The sequence below is a fragment of the Hippichthys cyanospilos genome, chromosome 11, assembly GCF_059441005.1.
Source record: "Hippichthys cyanospilos isolate Australia breed blue-spotted pipefish chromosome 11, RoL_Hcya_1.0, whole genome shotgun sequence".
NCBI classification, from domain to species: domain Eukaryota; kingdom Metazoa; phylum Chordata; class Actinopteri; order Syngnathiformes; family Syngnathidae; genus Hippichthys; species Hippichthys cyanospilos.
Window position 1 is genome coordinate 10777398 of NC_142379.1, and position 27790 is coordinate 10805187.

A 27790-nucleotide genomic window follows, 5' to 3' on the forward strand; every position below is an offset into this window, starting at 1 on the left:
ACGCTAATTCCTGGAGCTTTTATTAGATACAATAAATGTGTCATTTTCTCCTCACCGGATTTATGTAATGCCTCTGTCTGACCTCAGGGTGACGCTGTCGGACCAACAAAAAAAAGCATCCGTCCATCGTCGAGTGAGGAATAACAGAAAGGAAGCGATGTTGACTTATTTGCCCAATTGATACTTTTTTAAGAAAAACAAAACGAAATAATACGCGTTGAAATATAAATGAAAGATACAAATTTAATGCGCCTACTTGCCGAAAGGGTCGTTTGCCTGGTTAGCGAAACGCGAGGATGGGGAGGCATGAAATCACGTGCGAGGATGGAGTGTATACGGAGGACAACAGTTAGCAACGACTTTAAGCTAACATTTTTTTTTTAACGAAAACATTTTCATTGGACACGAACTATTTGAGGTGAGATCATCTACATGTGCGTCGTTGAGGTAATAGCCGTATTGTTTTTACCAGCTACCAATGTGGTAAATGTGTGTGTGTGGAAATTGGGGGGCGCGGTTTGTTAGCTTGCTTCGGCTAACTTGAGAGCATCCTATTCATTTGGTTGCTTTCGTACAGTTTAAATAAACAGCGGAATGTACTGTATGTCGTTTCTTCGGCTTTTGGTTTGGATGTGTCGATTAATTTAACGTTACAGTTTTTAGGCTTATTGTGTGAGATTTTCATGCGCACAATGATCCTCCCCCATCTGTACTGTACAGTATATGAATGAGTCTTGACATCTAAGTTGCACATCAGTCACGACGGTATTCGGATCACAAAACAATCTTCAAACCAAGATGTGACCATGATGCATGTATGGGCTCAAGTTCCATCATAACAGTGTTAATTTAATATTTCTCCCTACTATTTAATGATCATTAAAAGTTTCCAACTTCACTTTCATTATGCAACCGTAAATGGGAGTTATGGTGTGAATTTTGCCAAGAACAGATGTTTCCAAATTTGTTGACATGACTTTACTTGCTCAAGAAGCAAACGTCTAAGGCCCAGTCATCTCTCATCTAGTTTTGCATTGTGCAAGGAGAGCCTTTGCCGCCCATGGACAGCTGCATGGTACAAAACGTCACAGCCGGCCAAGGAACGTCCCCCTCACCCCACTGGACCCTCAAGGGGTCGACTGTAGTGCTATTCTTGCACAAGCAAAGGCTAATTGTTGTAGAACGAATATCACAGTGCTTCTTCTGTAAGCGATCTCATTCAGCGGGATGCTATTGTTGTCTTCAGAGGAGAACATGGTCGTCCTCGGGGCCTTCCTCAGCATCGCTGGCTGGGCATCTCTCTACTCGGCCCTGTGTCATGTCAATAACCGCCGCAGCTACGAGTGGAACTGTCGCCTTGTCACCCTGTTGCATGGCATCCTGGCTGTCTGCATCACCGCCTACATCGGCTACGTGGATGGACCCTGGCCCTTTACTTATCCAGGTAGGAAGTACAGTACAGGTATATTGTAGATTAATTGCAGAAATACAGAAATACTTAGCTATGCACCACCATTATGAACAATAATTGTGAAAACCATATAAATCTGCATTTATCTTATGTAAAGACAACAAAAACAAAAAAACATATAAATCTACATTTATCTCATGTATACACAACAAAAATAATCGAAAATGGTTACGACCATACATATACTGTACATGCAATTTTGCAATGTATCAAGGGATTCTGTGAAAAAAAAAACTAAGACAGTGATGCGAAATTTCATTTTCAAGTTGGATATTTTCATCAAAACAAAACTGCATTTGTAAAAATATAAAACACACACACAGTACTTGATTTGCTTTAGGTAGACAAGAAAAAAATTCTAGAGGCAGGCTGGATTTGGCCAGTGTCTTGAGTTATAGACGTATGAAAAAAATAGATTTTTAACATTCTTAGAGACCAGAATGTAACAAATACTTTGTATTTTATGCTCTGAATGTTGCAACTGAGGACATGTTGTTGTATGATAATGTATTTTTGGTTTTCATCCACCCATTTTCGATGGCATTTATCCTCATCTGGGTTGCGAGTGAGTCTGGGCCTACTTAACTTTGGGCAACAGATGGGTTGCATACTATGGCTTGTTATGGTTTAAATTTCACAAAAGGGTCACTGATGGTACAGAGCATTTGAGCTTCACCACTAAATGGCAAAAAATCCTGTACACTGCACCTTTAGTGATTTTGTCTTATAGGTTAAGTTTATGAGGAGAAGGGTGAAGTTAAAAAAAGAACATTAATTGAAAAAAATAGAACATCAGCCATCACTTGATTTAGTTGTTGGTTTAGCACCCTGAATTGACCGTTTGAACTTCATTTCAGAACATCACAGTATGAACGTGATTTCAAAACAGCACCTTGTTGTTCTTGTTAGAGCCTGCTCACTCTAGGAAACCAAAATCATCAAGTTGGTTGAGCGTTGTCATGACTATGCTTCTGGGAGAAACTTCAAAATAAAAGCATTCCAAGGCCAATTATGGTACTTGCATAAGTTGCGTTTATTTTGAAGGCGTTGCTGGCTTCTTCACAACGTTTGGTTTTCACGATACAGTGGCTTGACAGGCAGCCTGTATGTCTCCTAGTACTTATAAAAAAAATAAAATAAATAAACAGACACCTCTGCCTCATAGATAGCGGGAAGTTGGCTGCTGGAAAAATAGATCTTGAGGCTAACAAGTACAGGCACCCTCTAGTGGCATGCGAAAGAATCACTGCCCAAGTGCAGTTCTGTTGTATTAACTTTTCCATCCATCCATTTTCAATAGCCACTTATTCTCATTAGGGTTGCAGGCCTGCTGGTGCCTATCCCAGTCCATGGGCAGCCGACGGGGAAAACCCTGAAATGGTTGCCAGCCAATCGTAGGGCACAGAAGGACGAACAAATATTCACACACCCAATCACACCTAAGGACAATTTAGAGCAGGGGTCACAGTAGTTATAGTTTCTGTCAGAGGGTCGGAATGACTGTAAACTCAAATAAATTTTCAAGTTTGTCACACACTTGGCTAGTTTTGAAATCAGAGGTCAGTAAAAACTGTTCAAAAGAGAAATTGGGAACAAAAAATTGTTGTTGCTTTTTCCCCAAAAACCTTTAAAAGTTGAAGACAACTTGAAAGTTTGGTATTTTAGCCAGAAACTGGAAGTTTCATCAGCATTTAGTGGGCCAAATAAAATAATGTAGCGGGCCGGATCTGGCCCCCCGGCCTTGAGTTTGACACCTGTGATTTAGAGCATCAAATGCACCTGCCATGCATGTTTTTGGAGTGTGGGAGGAAACCGGAGCGCCCGGAAAGAACCTACACGGGCCCGGGGAGAACATGCAAACCCCACACAGGACGGCCGGCGCAAGGTGGATTTGAGCTCGGGACTCTGAACTGTGAGCCGGACGTGCTAACCACTCTGCAGACCTGCACACATTTAATTTTTAAATCTATTTAATTTCAAAGAAGTGTTTGTTTCTAACATTTATTTAAGTAGATTTTTTTTTAAAGTTTATCATTCATTTGACAATTTCCCTTCTCACTATTTCCTGAGATTGAGTGACCACCGGTACTGTATGACCCTGGCATAGAAAATGTATGTATGGAATTTATAATTATGGAAGCTTTCTTTCTGTGCAAGGTACAAAGAACACACCTCTGCAGATAAGTGCCATGTTGCTGAGCCTGGGCTACTTTGTCTTCGATATGGCCTGGTGCGTCTATTTCCGTACCGAGGGAGCCGTCATGCTGGCCCACCACACCATGAGCATCCTGGGAATCCTGCTAACACTCTGGCTGGGCGAGTCAGGCATCGAGGGGTGCGCCGTCCTCTTCGGCAGCGAGATTACCAACCCGCTGCTGCAGGCGCGTTGGTTCCTCAAGCAGACGGGTCGCTCCGGCACGCCCCTGGCGCACACTGTGGACGCGCTGTTTGTGCTTCTCTTCGTGCTGATGCGGATCTTCGTAGGAGGCACAATGCTGTACTGTGAGCTGATCTCGCCGAGGCCCAGATTCTTCATCAAGTGCGGGGGCGTGGCCATGTACGCGCTATCCTGGGTCTTCATGGTGGACATTGTTCGCTTCGCCGTCCGCAAGAGCAAAAGTTGGCACAAGCGGCGAAGAGAACAAGAGGTCGTTAATGGTCACAAAGTCAAAATGGGCTGAATGCTGACCGTAGAGACAAATTCACTGTAATGAGTTTAAAATGCCCTCGGAAGAGCAAGAAAAAATAGTCAGACTTGAATGGCTACTTTGTATGGTTGTCGCGTTAAAAGCAGAGAAAAACAGCGTTGAGGACGTTTAAGTGGCTGAAAACCAAAGCACTAACAGATGTGACATTTGGTTACAGCAACTGAGCAAAAAATACATGGAAATGTGTCCAAAGGCAGCCACTGTTTGGATGTGCATCAATGTTTGTGAGTCATTATTACCAAAACCTAATACTCTTCAGTGGAGGGTTCAACCAACAGCATCAAAAAGCTAACAAAAAATTTGAGCACTATGCTGGCTCTCGACTGGCATAAAGTTGAATAAGCAATGTTTTATTCCATATCCCCCCCCCCCCCCCCCCCCGACTTATTTACTTTTATTATATACAGTTAAGAATGTTTTTACGTGGAATATCTTGATTGTATTTAATGTGGCAAAATGTTCATGTAGGAAAGATGAGGGTTCAGCTTTTCTGTGAGGAAATTTATATGAGAGCAACTCGGAACTCAGCTTCCACTGTACTTAAAAAAAAAATGTTGCTCTTGGTTACAGTTGACATCCCAAAAAAAGGTGGCACTATATGTTTACAAATTGTAATCATCTCGATTCCTGTCTGTCATATCTACAACCTAATATTTTCTCTTTTTCTTGTATGTGACAAACTGAACAGATGTTGAAGCATTACTCAGGGAAAAATATTAAACGACCTTTACGTGTTTATTTTTGTAAATCATTGTCCTAGGCTTTTGCCCGAGTTTCATTGTATCCTCTTGCTTGTTTATCCCTTTATGTAATGCTTTGGTATCTATTTCACCAAACCATAATTATGACCGTTACTACTGGGTTACAAACTGAGCTTTTTTTTTTTTTTTAAATATATGTGTGAAAATCCGTTGTCTTTACATTTGAGCTAAAACGCGTCATTTAATTACTTTCAGCACAAGTCTGTTTATCCACCTGCCATTTCAATTTTCATATGAGCAGCAGCGTTGTGGATACAAGGATAAATCAAAAAGTATAATTGATGAGTGCCTTACACTTAGGACAGTGTTATCTTTATTTTATTTTTTAATTCGCTTCTGCGCATCTCACAGCATCACCGAAACAATTCATTCAATGAACGCCAGAAGTAGTGGCCTGTTTACAAGACTCAAATGTAAATGTCTGTTTTAAGATGAATTCCGCAATTGCTCAGCAGTTTCTCGGTGATGGAAGTATTCTTGATGTCCGCTAGATGGTGCTACAGTTTGACAATGATCTGACGAGTGACGTGAATTCCACACGTTAATACTGTAGTGCATTGTTTTGTTTTGTACGAGATGAAACGCTTCAATGACGCGTTGACTGCATCATAATCTTTAGAAAAATGAAAATACATTTTGATCATCATTTGTATATCAAGTGTTTATTGTAACAATATGGTTTACATTGCCTTTCAATTGTCAGAAATCATAACGACACTCCCAAACACACCCAAAACAATACTCAGGTCATCAGGGCAACAGTATCAATTTAATAAATAAATAGCAATTATTAAAATAATAAAACTTGCATTGGCTGTCACTTGACCGAGGTTAACTGGTGCTGAAGTTGTAGCTTGCATTTTTAAAATGAGTTTCTCTTTCTTAATTGTTTAGTAATTGAAATTAAAAGACGTTTTCCACTCTTTATTAAATTTGTGAATCCAAGGCTTTTAAAAGATATATATTTGTTTCACATTCCATTTCAACATGTGTTCATCCCTTATTTTTTGTGTAAGCGCAAGTAAATCGACGCCTCCAGCCTTGCTTCTATTTACGTCACTTAACATCACACTTTCACTTTTATATGTAACGTGCCATGTACATATGCGATGTAATGAAAAATAAAATGACGATGTCGTTGTTCGCTTTACCTTTGTTGTGATTTTTGGGGTGCGTTTTGAAAGCCTAGATGCCGTTTGAGTTTTCCCCATCTCCCGGCGGAAGTGGTTGGTGGAAGTTAGGAATTGCGGTGGTTAGCATGCTAACAGGCTAGGGCGTTGCTAGCGGCACACACTGGCATCCCCCACTCTCTTACGTTCCATCAACTTTTTAATTTTCATACAAATGACACCGAACATTGGGAGAAAAGGTCGCGAGGGTCTCTGAAAGTTTTAACGCCTCTTCGGGTTGTTGTTTTTGTTCACGACTAGTCGCTGGCGGGTGACTGCTTGTTACTTTCTGTCCCGTTAGCTTGGCCACCTAGCCTAGCCTGCTTTTCCATCCACTGGAATTGTGCTGCGAGACGACTGAGTGTCTCGGTTCTGGAAACATGGAGTCAAGGATCGTCGAGCGGTGCTAAAACACACATTTCGCTCGGATTTCCTTCTTGCCTGCCCAAGACACTTTTTTGGAAAGCCGGCGACGCAGAAACGACCACTGGACACATATGCAGTATTTTATTTCGCTTTTTGGGATTTGGACTTTGTGTACAGATTGCAGTGGAAACGAGCACACGACGTAAAAGTTTTTTTTCCTCTCAAAAGAGCTCATCTGTTTTGTTAGCTGAAAGCTACCAGAACTAAACTATCCTTTGAAGATTTAAGCACAAGCAAGGTTTTAGCATTAACAAACAATTTTATTTTTTGCTCTTTTGTTTTAAACATTACGGTATAGAACGATTCTTCGTGGTAACGAAAGAACTGGGCAGGAGATACCAAACCGCAAAGTGTCGACTGGAGGAATCTGCAGGATTTCCTAGGGACGTCTCGTCCCTTTTCGATCCGAGCAGAGGGGGTGGCAGGCGGACTGCATCGCCACGGTGACAGTAAGGTTGGATTATCCGAAAACTGGGATGTGAATGCGAAGGTTACACGCATGCAACTTGGGCCAGCAGTGTTATTCATCACCGAGGAGAAGGATATAAGCTGTTTATCCAGGCCCTGATTCATTTTTAGGTTCTGCACCATTTTAATCCATCTTGCTCAGACCCCCTCCAAACATTGAGGATATTTGCCATCTGCATCTTTGTTTGCATTTTCCCTTTTTATATTTATTTTTATTTTTACAAAGCTATTTGTCACGAATGCCTGAGAAGGACGCTCCACCAAGTCGCCTCATCACACTCTGGAAAATGTTAATCGGATATAATTCCCTGCATATCTAGAACCGGAAGCCCAATGAGTGACACACAGTCCAGCTTCACTGACAGGTACAGTATACCACCAATTATTCTTGAATTTCTGCAATAACGAAGAAGTGGAAACAAACAAAATTGAACAAAATCCCTCCCTTGATGCTGGCCAGCCTCCATTTTTTTGGGAGGGGGTTCATTGGGGATAACTTGTTATAATGTTATAAGTTCCTGGAATCTAAGGTACGGACATCATTTTAAAATATTTTAAGGTGTTATTGATAAGATAACATTTCAAAGCAGGGATGTCCCGTTCATGTGATCAAAAGTCGGCATATTCCATTATTTTCAGCTGATCAGAATTGAGGGAAATCATCAATGTTTTGAGAAATCGTATTTTATTTATTGAAGGTCTGTACATCAAAAATAATCCAAAGTGCACAGTTATTGACATTTTTTGTATTATATACTATACTCAACATAACAGCACAATATAGATGTCACGGGAATCTAGCATGAAACTAGAGTCATTGTAACACTGCTAAATGTATACAAAATGAAAATATTTCAATGTGTAAAGCTAAGACTTGCAATGTGTACGTATACATTAGACAAAGACTAAAGCTGCATGTAAAATAAACTCTTAATCTGCCACCTGGAGAAAAAAAAATGTCTTGGGCATTTATATCCATATATATCACTCAACCAGACAATTTTCTTTAAAGCCATATACACTCAAAGTCACAGATACTATGGTCGCACGTGATTTGTCGACCCCAAATGGGCACCGTTAATGACAAAATTAATCAGTCATTGTTTTTTTATATTTATTTTAGATTCATTATTTACATGTTACTCAATATATAATGGATCAAACCAAAATGAAAAGAATCTCAGCAATAATGTGATCTGGCTGGAATGAATTCTAGTGACGTGTGCTGGCACTTTGCTATTGTTTTGTTGTACTGTATCTCTTATCAGTTAGTCCGTTTTATTCCTGAGAATGCTGGTCATCTTCGGAGACGCTTTGATTTGACTGATGTAGCTCACTGATAAGACGTACAGTATGTGCCTCCCAAGTGAATCACTCCTTTGTGGCAATGTGCTGACTAGTAACTGTCATACAATCTAATTACCAAGGAGCTACATCCGATCTTGATGGAAACACTGCTGATGTTAGTGCGGTTAATGGAGTTCTCTCCCTGCAATGTACTACTTGTCCTGAGCAAGACAGGGCCGGGCTGGCTAGGTAAAGCCACTATTACTTTTAAGCCTTTAACACTTACCTTCTTCTGCACCCATTAAAACGATCTTTAGATTTATACGCAACCTCGTAATCATCTTACTGGAGGAATCAGTCTAGAGAGCTTGGATGCCTTCGTCAGTTCCATCGGTTTAACAGCAAATAAATCCTGCCTATTAAGTGTTTTTTTTTTTTTTTTTCCCCTGTTTAATCCATTAAGATACTACATGCGTGCATTTTGACACTGAAAAGGTTTTTCTCTTTTGCATTATGACCGGGCTTCCTACCTGCATCCCACATACCTGTGAGGAAAGCATGCCAACTCCCTGGAATGTGCTTGCTTAGTTCAGGAGTGAAGTAAGCTCCAGTTGTAGCGTCATAGTAAGGAGACAAGTAAGAGTTTTCAAGCCCTGTTATGCTTGACACTTGGGTGAGAATCTCACGGTTTGATTACACTTCGATTTCCGGTCCCTGATTCGATTCACAATCAGGTTTTGATTCAAAACCATTTTCAGTTGAAAATGATTTGATTCATTTGAAAATGATTTCTGCTTCAATATTTATATGTGCAGAGAATCAAAAGCCGATTTTAAGTTGAGGACAGACAGTTGAATTTCCTCCATTGTTTGTTTTTGTGCATCCTGCAGCACAAGCTTGACGTTCCAGAATGGGTTGGCGACGTAATGACACAGCTTGCCTCATACATAGAATGGAAGCTGGATTTTCTGCATTGTGCATAGCATGTTATATCTGTTATCAGGTTCCCTGAAATCTGTTAGAGCCTTCAGAATTTTTTTTTTTTTAAAAAAGAAGCCCCCTGTCCACCGTAAATGTATGGATACAGCCTGTTTAGTTTACAGAACTTGGACTGATAATTTTGTGAGCCTCCAACCCCAGGTGACGCTAGCTAGATTTACATATTAATTAACACATCTGTGTCCTGTGATTTGATAAGCTCTCTCAACAGTGTAATTTTGCCACAATATGCTGTTGTTTGAACCAGGAGATGTGTTTGCTCCCTACACATTGTTTTTGTTTTTTTTTTAACCTTTTTTAACCGAGGCATGGATCGCTTTGTCGTTAGACTTGGCACACATTTTTAATGATGGACCTTCCAAGAAAACATGGACATTGTGTGCAGAGGTCAGCCGACTCCCTTGCTAGCTTTTTGTCCCAACATGGAAAAGTTGTCCGTCATTTTCATAAAGGCGACTGTGACTGTTACTCATGGCTAACACCTTCTGAGAAACTGCAAATTATATTACCTGCAATGCCTGTTGTTTGCATCTTATTGCTTTGCTGTTTTTAGCCAAAACTGAGTTTGTCAACTTGAATTGTTTCACGAAAGCAGCAACGAGACATCAAATATTGGCTGGATGTAAGCGTCTTAAAATTTATACCAGAAAGTGGACAGGCACGACTTTCAGTACTAGCCTCCTTGTCCATAGGAAATGACTTGCTGATGCACCTTAAAGTGACACTGTGTAAGATTTAGACCGTTTTCCACACTGGCTGTTCTGTACATTTGTAAATTTCAAGCTACTCTTCTCAAACAAACAAATATTTACAGAATAAACTGGATCACCCTGGCCTATTCATTTTGTTAATTTTAGTGGACACATTTAAATTTTAGGTTTAGTCTGTCTTTTGACTCATTTTATCTACCCTAAGTATTTGTTGTTGTTGCGAAAAATAGGGAATGGACGAGGATATTCATGTACTATGTAAGATGTAACAACCGAAATGAGGTCAAATGTTGTGCTTTGGATTTTTGCCCAGCCCTAATCTGAGATATGTTTTTCTCACCAAATGTTTTGTTTAGTTTTAGGTTCCGGTACATTGGTTGTTTCCACTATACCCAATGTTGTGTGCCATGTATGTACATTTATTTTTAACGGGCCTGTTTACAGTAGAGAATGAAGCAATTCTAGCGCAAACTTATTTATGCAATGTGAGTTAAAGCTAAACTGACATCTGTAATGGATGTGCAGTGTTTTCTCCACTCTGTCATTCAAATTGTTTGAATTTTTAATCAAGCTCAAATTAAGGTGGGTTATGGCACCCCGAGTGTGATATGTTTTGCATTTGGTTTTTGCTGCGTTGGTCATGCTGGGAGTGTGTGTGTAACATCTATTGGGGATAGGCCGCCAGTCTTTCGGGTAGTTTTGTGAGCCACTAGTTCTTTGTCACAAAGTTCTGCTGAGCTCCACGTTTTTTTTTTCCCACCCCGGCCACCCGCCTGCCCTGAGGCCCTCCCGGAAAGTGGTGCTGGTGACATCACTAAAAGTAAACAATAGCATTCAGTGAGAGCAGGCTAGCTTCATACATAAAACCTCACAACTTCATGGATGTAGGTCAGGTACATGTGAGAAATATAAGAGATCATTTTGATAAACAGGTCGGTGTGTATTGCGTGAATAATAGAAACTGAGCTGTTTTTATTAATTGTTTGTTATGACAACAGACACAAGCCATTCACCTACTTGCGACAATATAAAAATGACCACTGAGCGAATACTCATTGGTTGGAATGTCAGCATGCTGACTAGAGGTTCATTTGTGTCCCCGGCCTTGCTAAATGATGGCTATTTGCAACTCTTTAGTGTTTTATTATTGTTGCATTTCCACCGTTGCCTGGCCAACAATCTGAATATTAAGCTTGTACAATTTACAATGCAACTACTTAATCAAAGCAGAAAATGCTTGTACTGTACCGTATGTAAGGTTTTTGTGCTTAATATATAATTTTATTTTCTAGGTCGAAAGGCTTAACAATGGAAATAGAACATAGTCGGTTTTACATCGTGGCGAGGTGTGGCAGCTGCCACCTCCACCAAATGCCTTACCTCCCCAGTTGCCACTCTAACTGTTGTCAATGCCTCTATCAACACCAAATTAAAAATCTTCCTCCTTCCTGAGATAAAGCAATGTTTTCTTATAGTAGACCACACACATCTTTGCCAGAAAGCTGAGAGCTCCTAGTTTCACCTGTATCTCTTAAAAGTTAAAATGTTTCCTCAAACAGATATGTGGAAAAATTTGGTCTGTTTTGAGTTATGCGGTTATAGCTAGAAAACTTCCAAAGAAGAGATAACCACAATAAAAATATATTTAAGTGTGTTATACGCAATATGTCAACTTAGCCGTAAACAGTGGAAGTAAGCACTGCTTGTGTGATAACATTTAAATGCTTTAGGCTACTTGGTTTAAATCAATGCTTTACTAGCCCAATAAAATGTGGTGCACTTTTTTTTTATAAACAATAATAAAATGGAATAAAAAAAAAATTCTACATTTTCTTATAGTCCTTGAAAGATTCCTGAGGTATCGGCTCAGGACTTGGTTATCAGCAGATCCTCAAAATCGGGTGACTCAAACATGCACTGATGTGCAAAAGTAATCGGATCGGGACTCCCTAGTTTGCAGTTTTGAATTGATCTTGTATCCACCATCATCTCATAATTGCATTTTATGATTGTAATAAACACAAACTGAATTTTGAAAAGTATCATTCTGCAATGGTAGCATTTCATTCAGTGGTACTGTAGAGGTCTTACACAGTCAAGAGTACAGCCACATTTAGAAAACATTCATTTCCGCAAAACGTGAGGAATATTATAAAGTATACTGAAATGCAATGGTGACAAATGAATAGCAATGCCATGGGTGGTGGTGGTAGACAGTGGATGAAGTTTACACTTTTAGCCGGTGCCTTTTTGTGCTATCTTATAGCATTCTGATCCTGATGCTTGTGGACACGGTCGACGGTCCCGCCCCTGTAGCCCAGCCAAAGTAGCTTGAGGGCCACACATTACTTTCACCCCACTAAAGATAAGATCATTAAAACAGATAAAAGGAGGACGGGGGAAGAAAGTTGGAAGTCTTTGGTCACCCTGAATGAGGCCAATGTCATTAAGCACAACTTGGGAATTCATCTGGAACAGAAAGCTGTGAAAATAGAACTGAGCAGTCACTGATTATACCCCCCAAAAATTGTGTACAGTATTTGGTAAATGTAGGTTATGATTTTCAGTCAACTCTAATCTGTATTTAATTTTGGCTTAGTACAGTAAAATCTTGCCGTTTCATACTGCGCTACACTGAATGGCTGTGATTTATGGTTGGCATGTTGGGACTCCTTTCCAGTCCGTTTTTAGCTTCCACCACAGCACAAAGACGTACATTCAATAATGTCAGGTTTTCAAAAATGCTGGGACTTGGAATGGATGATTCTAAGCAGGAAATCCTCCTACCGTACACAGATTGGAAATGATTGTGATCTCATTTGATAGTATAGACCCAGATTTCTTGGGTTACTTGTTCTCAAGAGAAATCACATATGTAGAGGTTATGCAATTGGTCCAGTGCGTTCCTCAGTAGCATAGTCTCATAAGTTAAGCCCTGTTTAGTGGCTCAGTCGATATTGCTATGACATAGGAATGGGTGAACATTCCATTTTAGTGAATTAGTCTTATTTGTCAGGAGAAACATTCTTATATCATTATCCTTATATCCTTCTATTGAATCTGATAATTATTATCTGTACTGAAAAAAACATTAATGAAGGTTAAATAATTATGGGGGATATTGCAAGATTTTTTTTTCTTCAAAAACATGTTATAGAGTCTACAACCTCTGCAGTTGGCTTTCACTTTGCAGAATGAAGCAATTCACTTCTTGCTGGAATTAGACAACTGTCAAAGCAGCTTCTGGATGAGATACACCATCTCAAACGCCCTTCTCGCTGCCAGCACAAGTTATGTGCAGAAGGAAACGGCGCAGCAACCTCCCACTGCACTGCGATTAACCTTGCACTGCTGCTTTCTGCTGATTCAGTGCTAAGCAGACACTTAAAAACGCTGCTGCACTTTGTCAAAAAGCACCAGCATGAGGACACAGGTTCTCTCAGTCATGAATCTATTGTCTATTGAGGTTTTTGTCGACCTCACAATTTTCCTAGACCCAATCCTGCACCTAGAAAATACATCTAGACCGATTTTTGGCACTGATATTTCGAATTTTGATGAATTCATGATAACTATATAAAGGCAGGGTTTCCAAACTCGGTCCTCAAGGGCCGCTGTCCTGCATGCTGTCCAGGTTTCTTTACCTGACATACCTGATTCAAATGATCAGGATCGTTATCAGGCTTCTGCTTAGCTTGCTGATGAGCTAACCATTTGAATCAAGTGTGTCGGTGAAAGAACTTGGAAAACATACCAATATTGGCCATTGAGCACTGGGTTTGGACACCCATGAATTAAAGATACAAGGCAATGGTATGGTATGGTGTAGTAAATAATGACACTAGTGTCACATGAGCATAACTTTGCCTTTTGTGAAGTAGCGTTTTGAGAGCCATCTATGAACATCCAAAAAGGGCACGGAGAACGTACCAAGTAACGTAACTTGATTTCAATTGGTAAGGCTGTCTAATCATCTCCCAGAAGTGGTGACATAATAAAAATTCAGCGTATGTATTGGTTTAGACACGCAAAACGTGTCATGTCCTCCAGCATGTTGCTTGTCAGCCCACGCCTAGGTTATAATTTTGTTTTTCATCTTGATGCCAATATTTTCCCTTTTCCTGAAAATGAATATTGGCTTCAAATTGGTCTTTCTCTGCTAGAAATACATTTTTTTACGTCAGATTCTTGGCACTTCAAAAAAGAAAGTCAACTCAAGCTTAATTAACCTTTGTCAATGTGCAAATGAAAAGGAGTGAGAATGCAAGTGGTTGTGTATAAATGGCACATTTCAAGTATTATACTTCACTATATTCAGCCATAATTAGCCTTAGCCTGGACAGACACATATATTGATTGTCCATGTAACTGATCTGTTCACTGAGGCCTGATTCAAGACAGCACAGATACAACTATATGTGTTAACTCAAATTCTAAAAGTAAGAGTAACTAAAATTACTCATGCTCCACCACGATTTGTTTACATGTCTTGTCATGCTAGGAACTTTCCCACTGACCAGAGAAATCCTCCGGTGTTTAGGGCCAACTACAGTGTAAACAGTGTAAGATGTTGGACTACCTCCTTTCCCTTTCTCAGTCCCAGAGGACAGCAGACAGCATAGCGTGAAGAAATGTCTATCCCCCGGCCTTCATGTCAGGAATCCTGATGAGGTTTATTGGGGCAGAAAGGGCACCATTTTCCCCTGGAGGCTTTAGCTTGAGCTCTAGAACTATTACTTTGGTTTCTTCCTACGGCAAATGCACTCTGTCTACCCCTCTCTATGTCTGGTTCAAATGCTCTGTCCTCTCTTTCTTTAAATCTGTGCCCCAGTTAACACAATGATACCTTGGGGCTTTGCTAAGGTCACGGGCTTTGATTGTCAACCGCCTGTTTGAAATGACATAGCGACAATACAGAAGGTATCATAACGCCCTTGGTGTCAGTCAGCATTTCCTTTCTCCCATGCAAGAGACAGGATGGCGACCGTTTCATGCTCCGTGTGTTTGTCCACAATGACACTTTGTGACTCAGATGTACAGATTTGATAACATCTGGTGTGTGGCGTCTCTTATTGGCAGGCTGCAGTCACTGTAACACAGCCGAGATAAAATCAGTCCTGGCTACATACAGCATTGTTCCAATTTCCCAAGGTGCTCTAAACTCCGCTGGTGTGACTCAGCCGCCACAGTGTATGCATTTACTTCTCTGTACCCAGTGAAATCTGCTGCTGTGGTGTGCAATGTAATGTGTTCCTCCTCCTGGAACGGACCACTCTTTCTGATCTCTGCACCCTCAAGGCAGCTGCTATTATTGTCTGATCTTTTTCTCATTTTAGGCGAGCCCCACCTCCTCCATGTTGAACATCAGCTCAGAATAGTTTTCCTCAGTCCATGCTAATATAGTCCACACCAAGTGTAGCAGTGCATTATAATTTGACAATACTTTGGAATTCTCTCCTGTAGGGACAAGCAAGCTTCTGCAAAAACTACTGCAGAATTTGTTGCCAGAGAAGGAGTGATTTGCGCACAGAGAAAGTGACTTTTGTTTTTCTCTTCATAACCTAAGCCTTGAGCAACTGTCATTTTCAGTTGACATCAATTAGTGTAAATGTTCGTCCCCTGAAATGGATAAGAACAGGTGGACAATTCATGTTTCACAAACACAATATTAATCAGAATTTCATGTTTGGACTTGTGGGGGTACACAGAACATAATATTGCACAAAAAAGTTTTAGGTCGACTTCCCTTTTAATTTGGGCTGCAACTGACAATTCTTTTGATATTTGACTTTGTTTTTTGAGTAACCGATTAATTCAATATATTTATTTTTCAATTTGCAGAGCAGAAAAAGTACAAACATATATGTTTTTTATTAATTCATTTTCTGTGTGGTTAATGATGTAACAAAAAAGGTAACATATTGATTGCATTCCAAAAGCATATGTTTGTAAATTGCTTATTTTGATTCAACGTAATGATAATCACAATGCTTTCATGCGGGCATTAAGTATTCTGAGAATATTACATTTATAGGTTTTTTTAAATGATTAATCGATTATCAAAAAATAATGATGAAGTATTTTGATTATCTGTTCTGTCAATTGGCATTGCACCCTCCGCTAAACAATTTCATAATTTAACTATTTTTCAAACTTGTCAGTTTTTCAAATGACAATCGAATTATTTTGATTCATTGCCTTGCTCTACCTCAGAGTAGCAGAAGATTTGGCAATGACTCTATGCTCCTTGGCCTGGACCCAATGAAGCACAATGACTGGGGTTGTGAATATACAGTTCTAAAATTCACACCCATGTTCCAGCATTGGGGAATTCTCTTACACGTAGTCACAGTCCTTTCTCCGTTACAGCTGTGGTATTACCACTTTAAATTGCTAGGTTAACCTACCCTCCAATTCCCAGTGCTGTTTATATACAACATGGTGGGCGAAAGGGTTGGAAAATTTCAACCCATAAATACAATGTAAAGGGAGATCATTTTTTATTAACTTAGCTTATTTACGTTGGTTGACGCAAATGTATTCAGCTTTCATGTGAGTTAAGCTTTAATTGTGTGTGTTTATGCTATTCCTTAAACAGGAACTTGCAGGGCTTCCCCTGAATCCTGCCCCTGTTCATCTACTCTTTCATTATTCACCATTTTCCCTTCCTCTTCCTTTCGGGAGACTCTTTCACAAAAATAAGGCTGTTCGTCGTCCCTCCCTCCCTTCACTACGCACTTTCTCTCCCTCGTTTAATACTTGGCTGTAGTCACGGTTTCCCTCACTGCCACTGTTGCTCAAGTTGGCCCAGCTCTTTTCCATCAAAACACCAAACCTCAATGGAGCATTCAAGCCCAGGCCCGCTGCAGTGCATCAGCACCCCTCGCTGCTTCCACTCTGCCCTCTCGTCCCACCCTTTTCTGACTGTCGTCTTTCTCCCACAGTCAAGTCCTGCGCATTTCCATGGTGCACTCTTAGAAAAGCTGAATTAAATGGCCTGAGGAAAATTGAGAACTGGGAAAAATCGTGTCTGGCTTATGAGTATGATGAATACTAGATAGCACGATAAAATAAACCACTTTGCTTTGTTTTAGTGCTCTTGCATGGCTAAGGCCTTGTCGACACATAACCAGGACTATTTAAACCTGGTTAAGTCTCCACTCTTGGTATGTAAAAACATATACCCGTTTATTTGGAAAAAAAACCGATGCTGCTACACAAACCGGCATAGTGCAGTTTTATTCATTTGCTAGCATGCCAAAGCCGATAGGCAGAAGAAGTAGTGTCACCAAAATCTGTCAAAAAAGAGAGAATTTACATTTCTTTACGTTACTGGTGTCTTTAACACGAAATAGCCTGATGACGTAAATATCACACTAAGGATAGCAAATGTGGATCCAGAAAATTTGGCAAATCTACACTTTGGTCTCATTTTTTGACATCTTCGGTATAAAACCTGGGCACATATAGGGCAAACCGGAGACGTGTACTGCCAGTTTGTAAGAACCTCAGCTACTTGTAGACTTTGCCTAAGGTGCACGATTGAAGCAGCACATGCAAACACTAAAGCCTTAATTGTGTATCACACTGAATCTGCCTGGTTTCTCAGTTTGGTAATATGACATTCACACTCTGAGCCATGATTGGTCATTACCTAAACTCTAAGCAACTGCGATATCATTATATAGTCGACAGCAAGTGGCAAAATGGCCGACCACAAAGATGGATGGAAACGGGTGGACTTTTCTGCTTAATTCACATTTCACAAACGTAATATTAGCTGGAATACTGTACAGCATTTAGACTAGTGGGGCTGCATACCTATTATTGTAAATAAAATATGGTTTTCCACCTCCTTCAACCTAACTGGCATAGTTCTATTTATGCCACATGATTAGTTCAGCACAGAGCAACTTAAAACTCCAATTTTTATTGGCTGTGCTTTTTGCAGTTGTAAATTTACCACATTGCATATGTCTGTCGAGAAGTTATTTTTAGACTTTCAACTTAATCTTTATATCTTAATTGAAGGAAAATTTATCATCCAACATTACTTTTGTATACCATATAGGCCAATCACAATAACACGTTTTCTAGACCATATATTTTCCCAGAAACTATTGCGATAAACATACTTTTTTTTTTAATGCCATTTGTTAAGTGGATTTTATTAGCACAAAAATAATTGAAGTACTGTACATATTAAGTGCATTTAAGTACATTTCTTTCTAAAGTGAGAAGAGACAAGTTAAGTATATTATTCATACTTTTCTATTTTTTGCTTTGCTGGTTGCCTTTGAGATTCTATGTAATGACACTGTAGCTGAGATACTGACTCGTTCCGCTGGTCTTTCTGTTAATTGTGACAATAAACGGATATCTGGTGCTGGTCACCAATCACCTAAATTCCTGGTGGGCATTGTGAATGTTTTCAGAATGGATGGTACATAAGGAAGAAATGAAATAGTACAGAAAGAGCAGCACAGACAATAGGGCTTAGCCGAACAACAGTTAACATTAGCGCTACTTGGCCGTTATTATCACTGGCCATTATTTTTATCACTATACACTGCTGCAGCTAATAAATGAGAGCAAGAGTTGGCCCCCATACAAGCCAAAACTGTTTAAAAGGGTTTTAAAAGTCGTTTCACCATTAGTGTTTATTTGTTGCCTGTGATGGAGTTCCAACTCACACAGTGGAGAGTATGCTGACTGACAAAAGAGGCAATGAGTCAACGTGAGTGGATGTTGATCACGTATGTAAACAAACATGCATGGAAATGAGCATTTATCGAGTCCCCAAAAACGATTGCATGTATTTTTTGTCAATGTAGTATTTGTCAACAGGCGTTGTTGTTGGATTTTGTGTAACAAATGCAAACTTTGCAAAATTTGCATAAGCCTTGCAGGTCAAAGGGTCCGTTTTCTCAAGTCTATCAGATAGTGTGTCAACAGGCAACTGGATCTACAATTTAATCAGAACCCATTTACAAGTGTGTGTCTTATCCTGGCTGTGTTGTCATCCTGTTTCTTTCCCCATGTGAGCTTTTCTGTTCTCATTACTGTGTTCATTAGACTATTTAAGTCATTATGAGGAAATGTAACAATGGAACACTGTTGTCTGCCAGACAGACAATTGACTGTTAATGCGGAAGTGGTAGTGATTCTCTGCTGTGATGGGGTATAGGGGAGTTCTGCTGACAAGGTTTGACTAGGTTAGTGTTGCAAACTGCTGCTTGGCCATGTTTATTATTCTCAATTTTAGCATTTATAATTTTCAACTTGGACAAGCTTAGTAAACACAGGATTGCCGTTAAGTAGATACATAATAGCCCGCTGCGTCATACAGCTAACTGTATTTGTCATGTTTTCATTAGTGCCTGCATGATGACCCAAAACCGGCCTGCTCAGTTTTGCCATCCCTGTTGGCCCATGCTCACCCATATACCACTTCACTCTGTTTATATGCTGTGCTTTTTTTTTCTTCCAGTTCCAAAGTTTCATGGGAGTTGGTTACATAAAGATTAAGGATTTTTTTTTTCGCTCTTTCTCTCTCTCTCTGCAAGTCTCTGGAACTTAATACAAACCTGGGCATTTTCATAAACGGGGCATTCAGTTGGGTACTATGGCTCTGAATGGGACACACTGTCGCTGAGAGAAAGAGAGTTGATGGTCACTTGTTAGTCGTGAGACCTCCCCATTATGAAGACTGAAATGTGTACTTACTCGCTCCTCCGTTTTGTGCTGTGATGGTACGTTCTATAGCGGTTCAACAATATGTTTATCGACAACTGCCCTGTACACAAGGAAAGAAGGCTCATCCTTATTGTTAAATAATAGTATTGATAATAACAATTCTGAAACATAAACAATGACCGTGCCTAACCTATCAGTAATAGGCTGTGTGTGTGTGTGTGTGTGTGTGTGTGTGTGTTTGAGTGTAATATTCCCTCAACACTTCCCGCTGCATCTTTCGCGCCCTCAGTGCTTAGGTTTTTTTTTTCAAAAAAAACAAAACAAAAAACAAAAACAAAAAACTACAGTATATTGCTGAAAGACAAGCTGTGAAGTTTTCCCGCATGCCACACTGACGTTTTGACTGAATGCGCATGCCACGGGCACCCCTACAAAACTTATAATTGGCTCCTGGTGTAATATTGACCAATGAGAGCAGGAGTGGATTACAACTCCTGCCCTCAATGAGCGATGATGCGCCAGGAGCGAATCACATTTCTAGTAGGAATGCTGATTGACTAATTGTTTCTCCAGTCTTGTCCAAACTGTTGACTGTACCTCCAGCAACAGTCTCCGAGTGTACCTCACAGGTTAGTCAGAACACATGGCGTGAGGAATACAGTGTGGATGAAAAAAAGCTTTGGGATCTGTTACAAAGAGAGCACTGTTGTAAAAAATTGGAATCTCGAGTTTAAACTCTGCTTCCCTGTTATCATGTTACTTAAGCCCTCCGTGTCACCAACTATGGCCAAGTGATGGAAATGGCAAGGAATAACAGTACAGTTAACTGTGTTAGGTTTAATAATTAAAGCTTTAAGTAAATAGGTGTCCTGCAGTAGTCTTTGTCTCGTATGTAAAGTATGAATACTATATAATACTAATAATATCGACTAATAAGTGTTTTTTTTTTTTTGTTTTTTTTTGTGCGGACACCAAGCCAATTCTCATTTTCACTAAAAGGAAAAACATATACATTGCAACTCAGAACTTTTTTTAAATATCGTCAAGCATATGTATATTGATCAACTTTTCAGATTTGTAAACATCTGACTAGCTTTTAATAATAGCAAATCAAGAATTAGCCAATAGCTGTGTTGAGTTTATTACCCTTTAACGTAATTGTAAACTTGATTTAAAAGACGTAACGTGTAAACTGAAGGCACGGTGTATGGTACTAATGACATTCTCTGCAACACTTTTATCAGTCATAGTACAGAGAATTAGACCGACCTACCAACACTTGTTATTCTTTTCCTTTGAGGAAATAAAATGGTACTGAAGCTCTTTATTTGTATTTCCATGTGCTAAACTCACAGTCAGCCTGCAACCATGATTTAGCTCCTTGAGATATTGAGAACTGTGCTATGAGAGTGTATTTTCATTTATCGAAATGATGTGATCTCTACTTCATTTTGCATCAAACAAGGTGAGGAAGTGAGCTGTATATGACTATTAGAGTTGTGATGTCAAGGATGATGCCCACACACACAGAGAAGTGTTTTGTTAGGCAGAGGACATTTGACCTGGAAAATGCTTTAATCTGCCGCTCAAGAACTTGGCGATCAGGATTATCATGTTTACCACTATATGGGTCTCAGAAAGTAACTTGTTTTGCATTCTCCTTGTCATGAGCAAGTTTGCTTTAATCACAATGAGGTTATCATTGTGATTTATTAATGTTGGCTCTTCTTTTCTCTGCCACAGGTTTCCCAAGAAAGCAAACAGGTATGAATCTTATTTACAGAAGTCCTCTGAGCTTCGACTAAACATGCCTTCCTCTATGCCCTCCTCTACCCCCACCCAGCTAACGCGCATGCACACACGCACACACACACACACACACACACACACACACACAGCAATAGACAAAGGAGTCCCTCTTCTAAGTGTGGCCCATCACTGCCTTTCACTGTGAACAGAACAGTGGCCTTTCACATTTGGGGCCGGCATAGGCAGCAACAGCCATACATGGCCTGCCGAGGTCCAACTCAGTGCGTGTACTTGTGGCACCTCATCTTAGGAAAAGTCCTTTCTCTGGCCTTGCTTAGCAGAGCGTATCCACAACCTCTGTGGTTGTCACATTATACACCATGACACATTGGCTGTGACTCATACGCATTATTGTCAGTGTTGAAGTGAATAATTGCTGCTTCTGTGTGGCAGATGTATTCCTCTCAAACCCCATCAGACTTTCTGCGTATCCCTTGCTTTAATTACTTTTTCATCAATTACAAATATATCCTTCCACTTACGCAGTGAAGCCTTCATGATGTTGCAACACAATCCGTTCCAGAATGCTGATTGAACTATTTATTTGAGCTTTGAATCAGTTTTATATTAGGACTGCAACTTACCAGTAGTTATTTTATTATATGATTATCCTGTTAATAAATCACTTTGAGACTTTAAAAATAGTAATTTCTATTACAAAAAAGGACACCATTTCATTATTTCAATTGACAGAGTAGAAATGTACAAGCAACTTATTTATGATTCAGTTACTCTTTGGCCAAAATGTCAGAAAAGGCAAACATTTTGGGTTATTATTGTCCAAATTAAAAACATGTTTTAATTTGATTCACAAAAAGACATATGTACTGCTGCAAAGCTAAAATTCTAAATATTTGCACAAACTTAAAAAGCTACCTCAATAATTGTTCAATTATAAGAAATAATTGCTACTTTAATAATCAATTAGTTAATTCATATTTGATCTCTCTCTTCAACCTCTTTGTAATGACGATATAAAGCAACCCAAAACTGTACTTCAGCAAGAATTAGTAGGAATTAATCTATTTTTTTAGTGTCTCAGAGAATCGCTTAATTTTGAAAGAGTTCTTGTTTCCATGCCAGTGTCATATTGAGCACAACAATGCTGCCTGCAGCAGTTGTGCCATATTTGACGTCATCTTGTTACTCAGCCAACTATTGCCTTTACTAGTTACAGCCAAGTATTGCACTCAATTTTCCTTCAGGGCACTCCAGAGACTTGACTTACAGGCTTCCACTTCTAACAATCACCAATTACTTGGGCAATGCTAGACACCAAGATAATGTTCCTAACAGCTATGAGCTGCTGCTGGCTGGCTAGCTGAACCAGGGTGCAAAGCAACTCCTCTAATAAACTGCACCTCTTACAAGTATTGTTAACATGTAACAAAATGAGCACTCGAAATAGCTATTCATGCAACACTCCAAGCATGGAGAAAGCGCAGCTGTGTAAGAGGACTTCTAAGCTAAAGTAAAATATAGATTAGCAAACATTACAGTGGGATCTGTACACTTTTAAGAATTAAATTTTTATGACTTTAAATCATCTACACATTCTCACTATTTGCGATGAGTAGGGCTGCAGCTATCAACTGTTTTGGGGATTTGGGTATCCTAACTGAAAATTTGAATCGACTATATAGAGTATTGGGATAAGAATAAAGACTAATCACTTTTGGTTAAAATGACAAATTTCCTGACTGAAACGGCACGTTTGAGTTAGCATGGTTTATCAAAATGTGATCAGTCGAAAATGTCACCCTATCATCTTCAAAATGTGCTGTTATTTATGACTCATCATCTATATGGAGCACTTAAGTGCTGCTGCCTTGTGGCTAATTTATGTTATAACGACACAGCTATAACGGCGCCTGAGCCAGCGATAAACACTAGCAAGAGGTGCTGTATGTTAAGTCGGATGTTAGCGCCCTAAATAGGCGATTGAACAGGATTTCAGACCAATGCTACGTTGTTTGTATCGAGAGTTGAGAGCAACAGTTGCAGTAGAAAGACTGGTCAAGATGTTGCACTGCAATGCTGCCGGGAACAACTTTGAAATCATCATTATTTGGTAAAATTAGGTTTATTTGGAAGATGGCGTTCTCACCACGTTTCCATTCTGTTCGATTGTCATACAGAGCATTAACAATTATTGCTGTGATTTTCTTGATCTATGTTTTGTTATGTGACATGTAAGTGGGTATCTGGGGCAAGATTTTTTTTTTTTATTTAAACCAAAATACTCGGGAACTTGTTTCATCCCTAGTGATTAGGCTTGTTCCCTAAAACCATCCATTAGTGGGGTTCCTCCTTATGCCTTTACCATAAAATGATCTCATTAATGGATTTTAGTCATCTCATTAAAACCTCAGGTAAAGTAAACTTAATAAAATTTATCTTTTCCATTTTGATGACTTCATATTTTGTTTTCATTTCAGAACCAGCAGTATTCTCAGCAAAGATCACCCACCAGACAAGAAACCTAAAAGTGACAAACCCTTGCTTCCCTCCAATGAGTTTGACCCGACAGGTAATGTCACTGGCAAATCACATTTTTGTTGTTTTTCTCCTCAATTTATTCTGCCCTTTTCCCACATTCTTTCCCTTCATCTAACGGTCGTTTTCTTAACGGTTTGTCCCACCTATTTCAGTCCCTGTTGTCATACAAAACACACAAAAAAAATGTGTTGATGACAGTTTGCACAAGGCGGCTGAGATGCTGAAAGGTTGTGTGTGTGTCTAATGCTTTGTGTTGTCTTTAAAAACTTTGACTGGCGTGTACTGATCTTATCCGCTCTTGTTCTGAATGTGTTTTGAAAATAGTCTTGTCTCTTTCAAATCAATCAAATCTACCATTGCTGGGTGGTCACTATTAAGAGTGTCCAACCTTGAACTACGCAGCTGCTTGTGTCTTTCATGCTTGCTGGGCCTTTGCCGTTCTACATTAAGTGATGCAACTGTGGCGTCCTGTGTTTTGGGATGTCTCGGTGCACATTTAAAAATGTCAACAAAGCCTCTCAACCAAAGTTACACACTTTTTTGGGTTAGGAAAGGGTAAAAAAAAAAAAAAAGTTGGATATGGCAAAGCTCTCTGTGGTTTTTGTCATCCATCTGTTCAGTACAACTCAAGCTTCTGTAATCAAATTGTTTAAAGAAAAAAAATCCTCTGCACCGCATGATGGATTATCCCTGAATGATGCAACAGCCCATAAGCAAGTTGTGTTTGCTGGGAAGTTCCAAACATACTCGATGCGGTTTCCTGCCTGTGGCAATTGTTACAATGAAACAAAAATATAAACTCCTTTCAGATACTCTATTTCCATTCTATCAATGTTTTCCAGTGAAAATATCAATTAAAGTTCCTTTTGAAACCAAACTATTCATCTAAAGGCAAGTTTTAGTAACATTAGGCATGAGCCTGTTTGCCACAGTTTTGAAAAAGTCCCGGTTTCACTAATCACTGGAACAGACCTAACCAAAATAAGCCTTTCGTTCCTGTTTTGAGAAGACTTAAATATGATATGAAATATGATAGACTGTTTGCAGATGAAGAGCAAAAAGTTAATTATGAGTGAGGGTGGTTCTTAATTGAAAAACATGTTGCAGAAGCCCAAATTCAATCTAATAGAGTAAGGTTTATCTTGAAAGAATGATTATTGCAATAAGTATCATTTTGAGTTGTTTTTTTTTTTTTTTAACTGCATGTCTTTACAATACAATATTAAATTAGCAAGTTCAATGTCAGGCACCCAAACCATTGCTGTGTTCAATTATTTATTTATTTTTTCAAATGTGTAATTTGTTTCCTTCTCCCATGATCGTTTTTCTCCCTCATGATTTTCTATTTCGTGTCTTTTCCTTTCCTTTGTGTTGGTTTTTGTTCTGTGTGTGTGTGTGTGTGTGTGTGTGTGTGTGTGCCCGCCCTGGTGTCTGCATTGGTTGGGGGCTGTGAGCAGAAGCTCTGGTGGTGCAGAAGAGTGGCAGCAGCAGTTTGCTAGCAGAGGGGAAGCCTGAGTCCTGTGGTAAGGATGCTCTTGTTGGGATGACTGGTGTGACATCTGCACATGCTTTAACATCTTTACATGCTGGTGTGAGAACGCCTGTAGATGAAGACAGCTATTTGAAATTCAAATGGTAAATGGACGTTCACTTAAATAGCACTTTTCTACCTTGGGGACTCAAAGCGCTTTACACTAACTAGTCATTTACCTACTGATGACGGAGCATCAGGAGCAATTGGGGGTGCAAGTGTCTTGCTCAAGGACGCTTCGACATGGTCTTGCTGGTCGGGGGATCGAACCAACTGCCTCTCAGCTGGGAGATCCCCACTCTACCACCGGGCCATGCCGTCCATTTACCATTTGAAATTCAAACAAAACAATGACTGTGTAATAATACCTGCAGAAAAGTCGTGAATATCCAACACTTGGAATCATCCGCTGGTTCACTTTCAATCACATGTTCTTATCACAAACAATAAAAAAACAGAACACATGATAACTTCATCTATTACACATGTCTATTGCTGCATTGTGTCACGTCCGGGCATAGCGGCGTGCGGCGGTGGAGGGAAAGGGACCCAAAAAACGCAGGAGGACGAAGAGGGTGTGCTCAAACAAAATGCTTTTTTAATAATAAAACAAGGCAGGAACAGCAGTAGACAAAAACTGGACAAAGTAGCAAAATAAATGAGGAACGGAATATAACTCACGAGACTGTAATCTGATGACTGGGAAGAATGGAGGGTGAGTAGGAGGGGAAACACAGCGGCACAGGGAACATGAATCGAAAATATCGGTGGGGTAGAGGTGCAATAATCCGACGAAGGCTACAGAGGTACGGTGGCTTAAATACATAAGAACTAATTACAAAAAACACACTACAGCTGGACGGGGACATGAGGCAGGGGAACCGGATTGGCTAACACGTGAGGAACGGAGACACGCGGACAACAGCTGGATGAGATAAAACGAACGAGACCGAGAAAATGGCAGACGCAGGGAAACCAACACGAATTAGCCAGATGAAATGAACCAAAAAGTACTTAAGCTAAATCGAAAAAAACCCAGACAGAATATGACACATTGTTTAGGCTCGACAATATACAGAGTGGCTAACAGATCCAGTTAACAGCCAGGCAACTAATTGGATGCTTTTTATTCCGTGATGCCCATGTCATTCACCAGGCCATGCTCCGCCTTTTAAAGCCATACTCATTGTTACGGAAACGACAGTAGAATGTGAGGATGGCCTGCCCCTCACGCGCAAATGTTATCATGTGTAATGTTTTTGCTCGTCTTAATAAACTTTTTCACTGCTATCAACGGCTATACTGTAGATGCCAAAGATGCCGAAGATAATTGGGCTGGCAAAGGTTCACTTATTGACTGCCAATTACAACTCAATAAATCAAAAATCCATCGCTTGGCTCCCAGTAATGATGGTAAAATGAAGCCTCATGATAAACCTGTGATGTATTTGTTTTAAGTTTATAGTGTTTTACTCTAAATCAATGATGTACCCCTATTAAATATTGTAAAAGACATAATACAGAATGATGGGCCATCAGTGTCTTATTTTTTTTAAACTTTGCAGCTGCATTTATAGTATCTCAGTGTATTTTATTCAGGAACTGAACATAGCTCGTGTGTTAACTGTTTTATTCCTGGCCCATCTGCCAGAAAAGTGTGTCACTGAAGGCAATGCACATTTGTATACATACTTCATATTCTAGTTATTTTGCTCTTAATTTGAAAAGAAAAAGACCTGGTCTTATCATCGCATTAAAAAGCATCCAATTAGATTTGATGATGCCTGCAGAAACCTTGCTTAAATCTCATGTGCCCCTCTTGATGGATTTCTTGGTGTGACGATGTTAGTGCAAATGAAATTGCGTAAATAGCATACTGTAATTATTATCCTGGATTTCACTATATTATATCTCTTTATTCATTGTTCTATTTTATTTTTGAATAAAGGATAAAATCAAGTTGCGAGACCACATTATACAAACTTTTTACCTCAATGTTCTGGTTAATTTGTTCATTCATTTAATGCTCTTCCAGCTATCATAAGCTGTAAGTCAAAGATCAGTTTCAGATGGAGTAGCGGATAAGCCTATAGACTTGATAAAGCTTTTACAACGACCTTAAAAAATAAATTCCCTGTATGGTTCCTATGCAATGTTTACTTGTGAAGAATCTCCAAACAAATACTTTGTCTCAGACTTTTTTTTTAAGTTTGTTACACAACTTTTTTTTTTTTTATGATTCATCAGCTTGAGCAT

The 27790-nt window shown here is 39.5% G+C and overlaps 2 protein-coding genes across 4 annotated transcripts in view; both read left to right on the forward strand.

Moving 5' to 3' along the window:
* Window positions 1-133: 133 nt before the first annotated feature.
* On the forward strand, window positions 134-5088 carry tlcd5a (TLC domain containing 5a). 2 transcript variants are annotated; one of them, XM_088427285.1, is made up of 3 exons: window positions 134-418; window positions 1247-1444; window positions 3629-5088. In XM_088427285.1, exons 2-3 carry the CDS (start codon window positions 1255-1257, stop codon window positions 4150-4152), a joined length of 714 nt encoding a protein of 237 aa, XP_088283411.1. In that variant the 5' UTR covers window positions 134-418; window positions 1247-1254; the 3' UTR covers window positions 4153-5088. The 2 variants fall into 2 exon arrangements, with proteins under 2 accessions (XP_088283411.1, XP_088283410.1); XM_088427284.1 differs by lacking the exon at window positions 134-418 and having other exon boundaries at window positions 1228-1444.
* Window positions 5089-6200: 1112 nt separating this feature from the next.
* The window catches only part of arhgef12a (Rho guanine nucleotide exchange factor 12a), a 39825-nt gene continuing 18235 nt past the window's right edge, over window positions 6201-27790 (forward strand). Inside the window, exons 1-4 of one of the 2 annotated variants that reach the window (XM_088427282.1) lie at window positions 6201-7368; window positions 21439-21459; window positions 23943-24034; window positions 25461-25526. In XM_088427282.1, the coding sequence (XP_088283408.1) occupies window positions 7337-7368; window positions 21439-21459; window positions 23943-24034; window positions 25461-25526 (211 nt within the window). In that variant the 5' untranslated portion in view covers window positions 6201-7336. The remainder of the gene's footprint in view (window positions 7369-21438; window positions 21460-23942; window positions 24035-25460; window positions 25527-27790) is intronic. The other variant, XM_088427283.1, reaches the window with a different exon arrangement.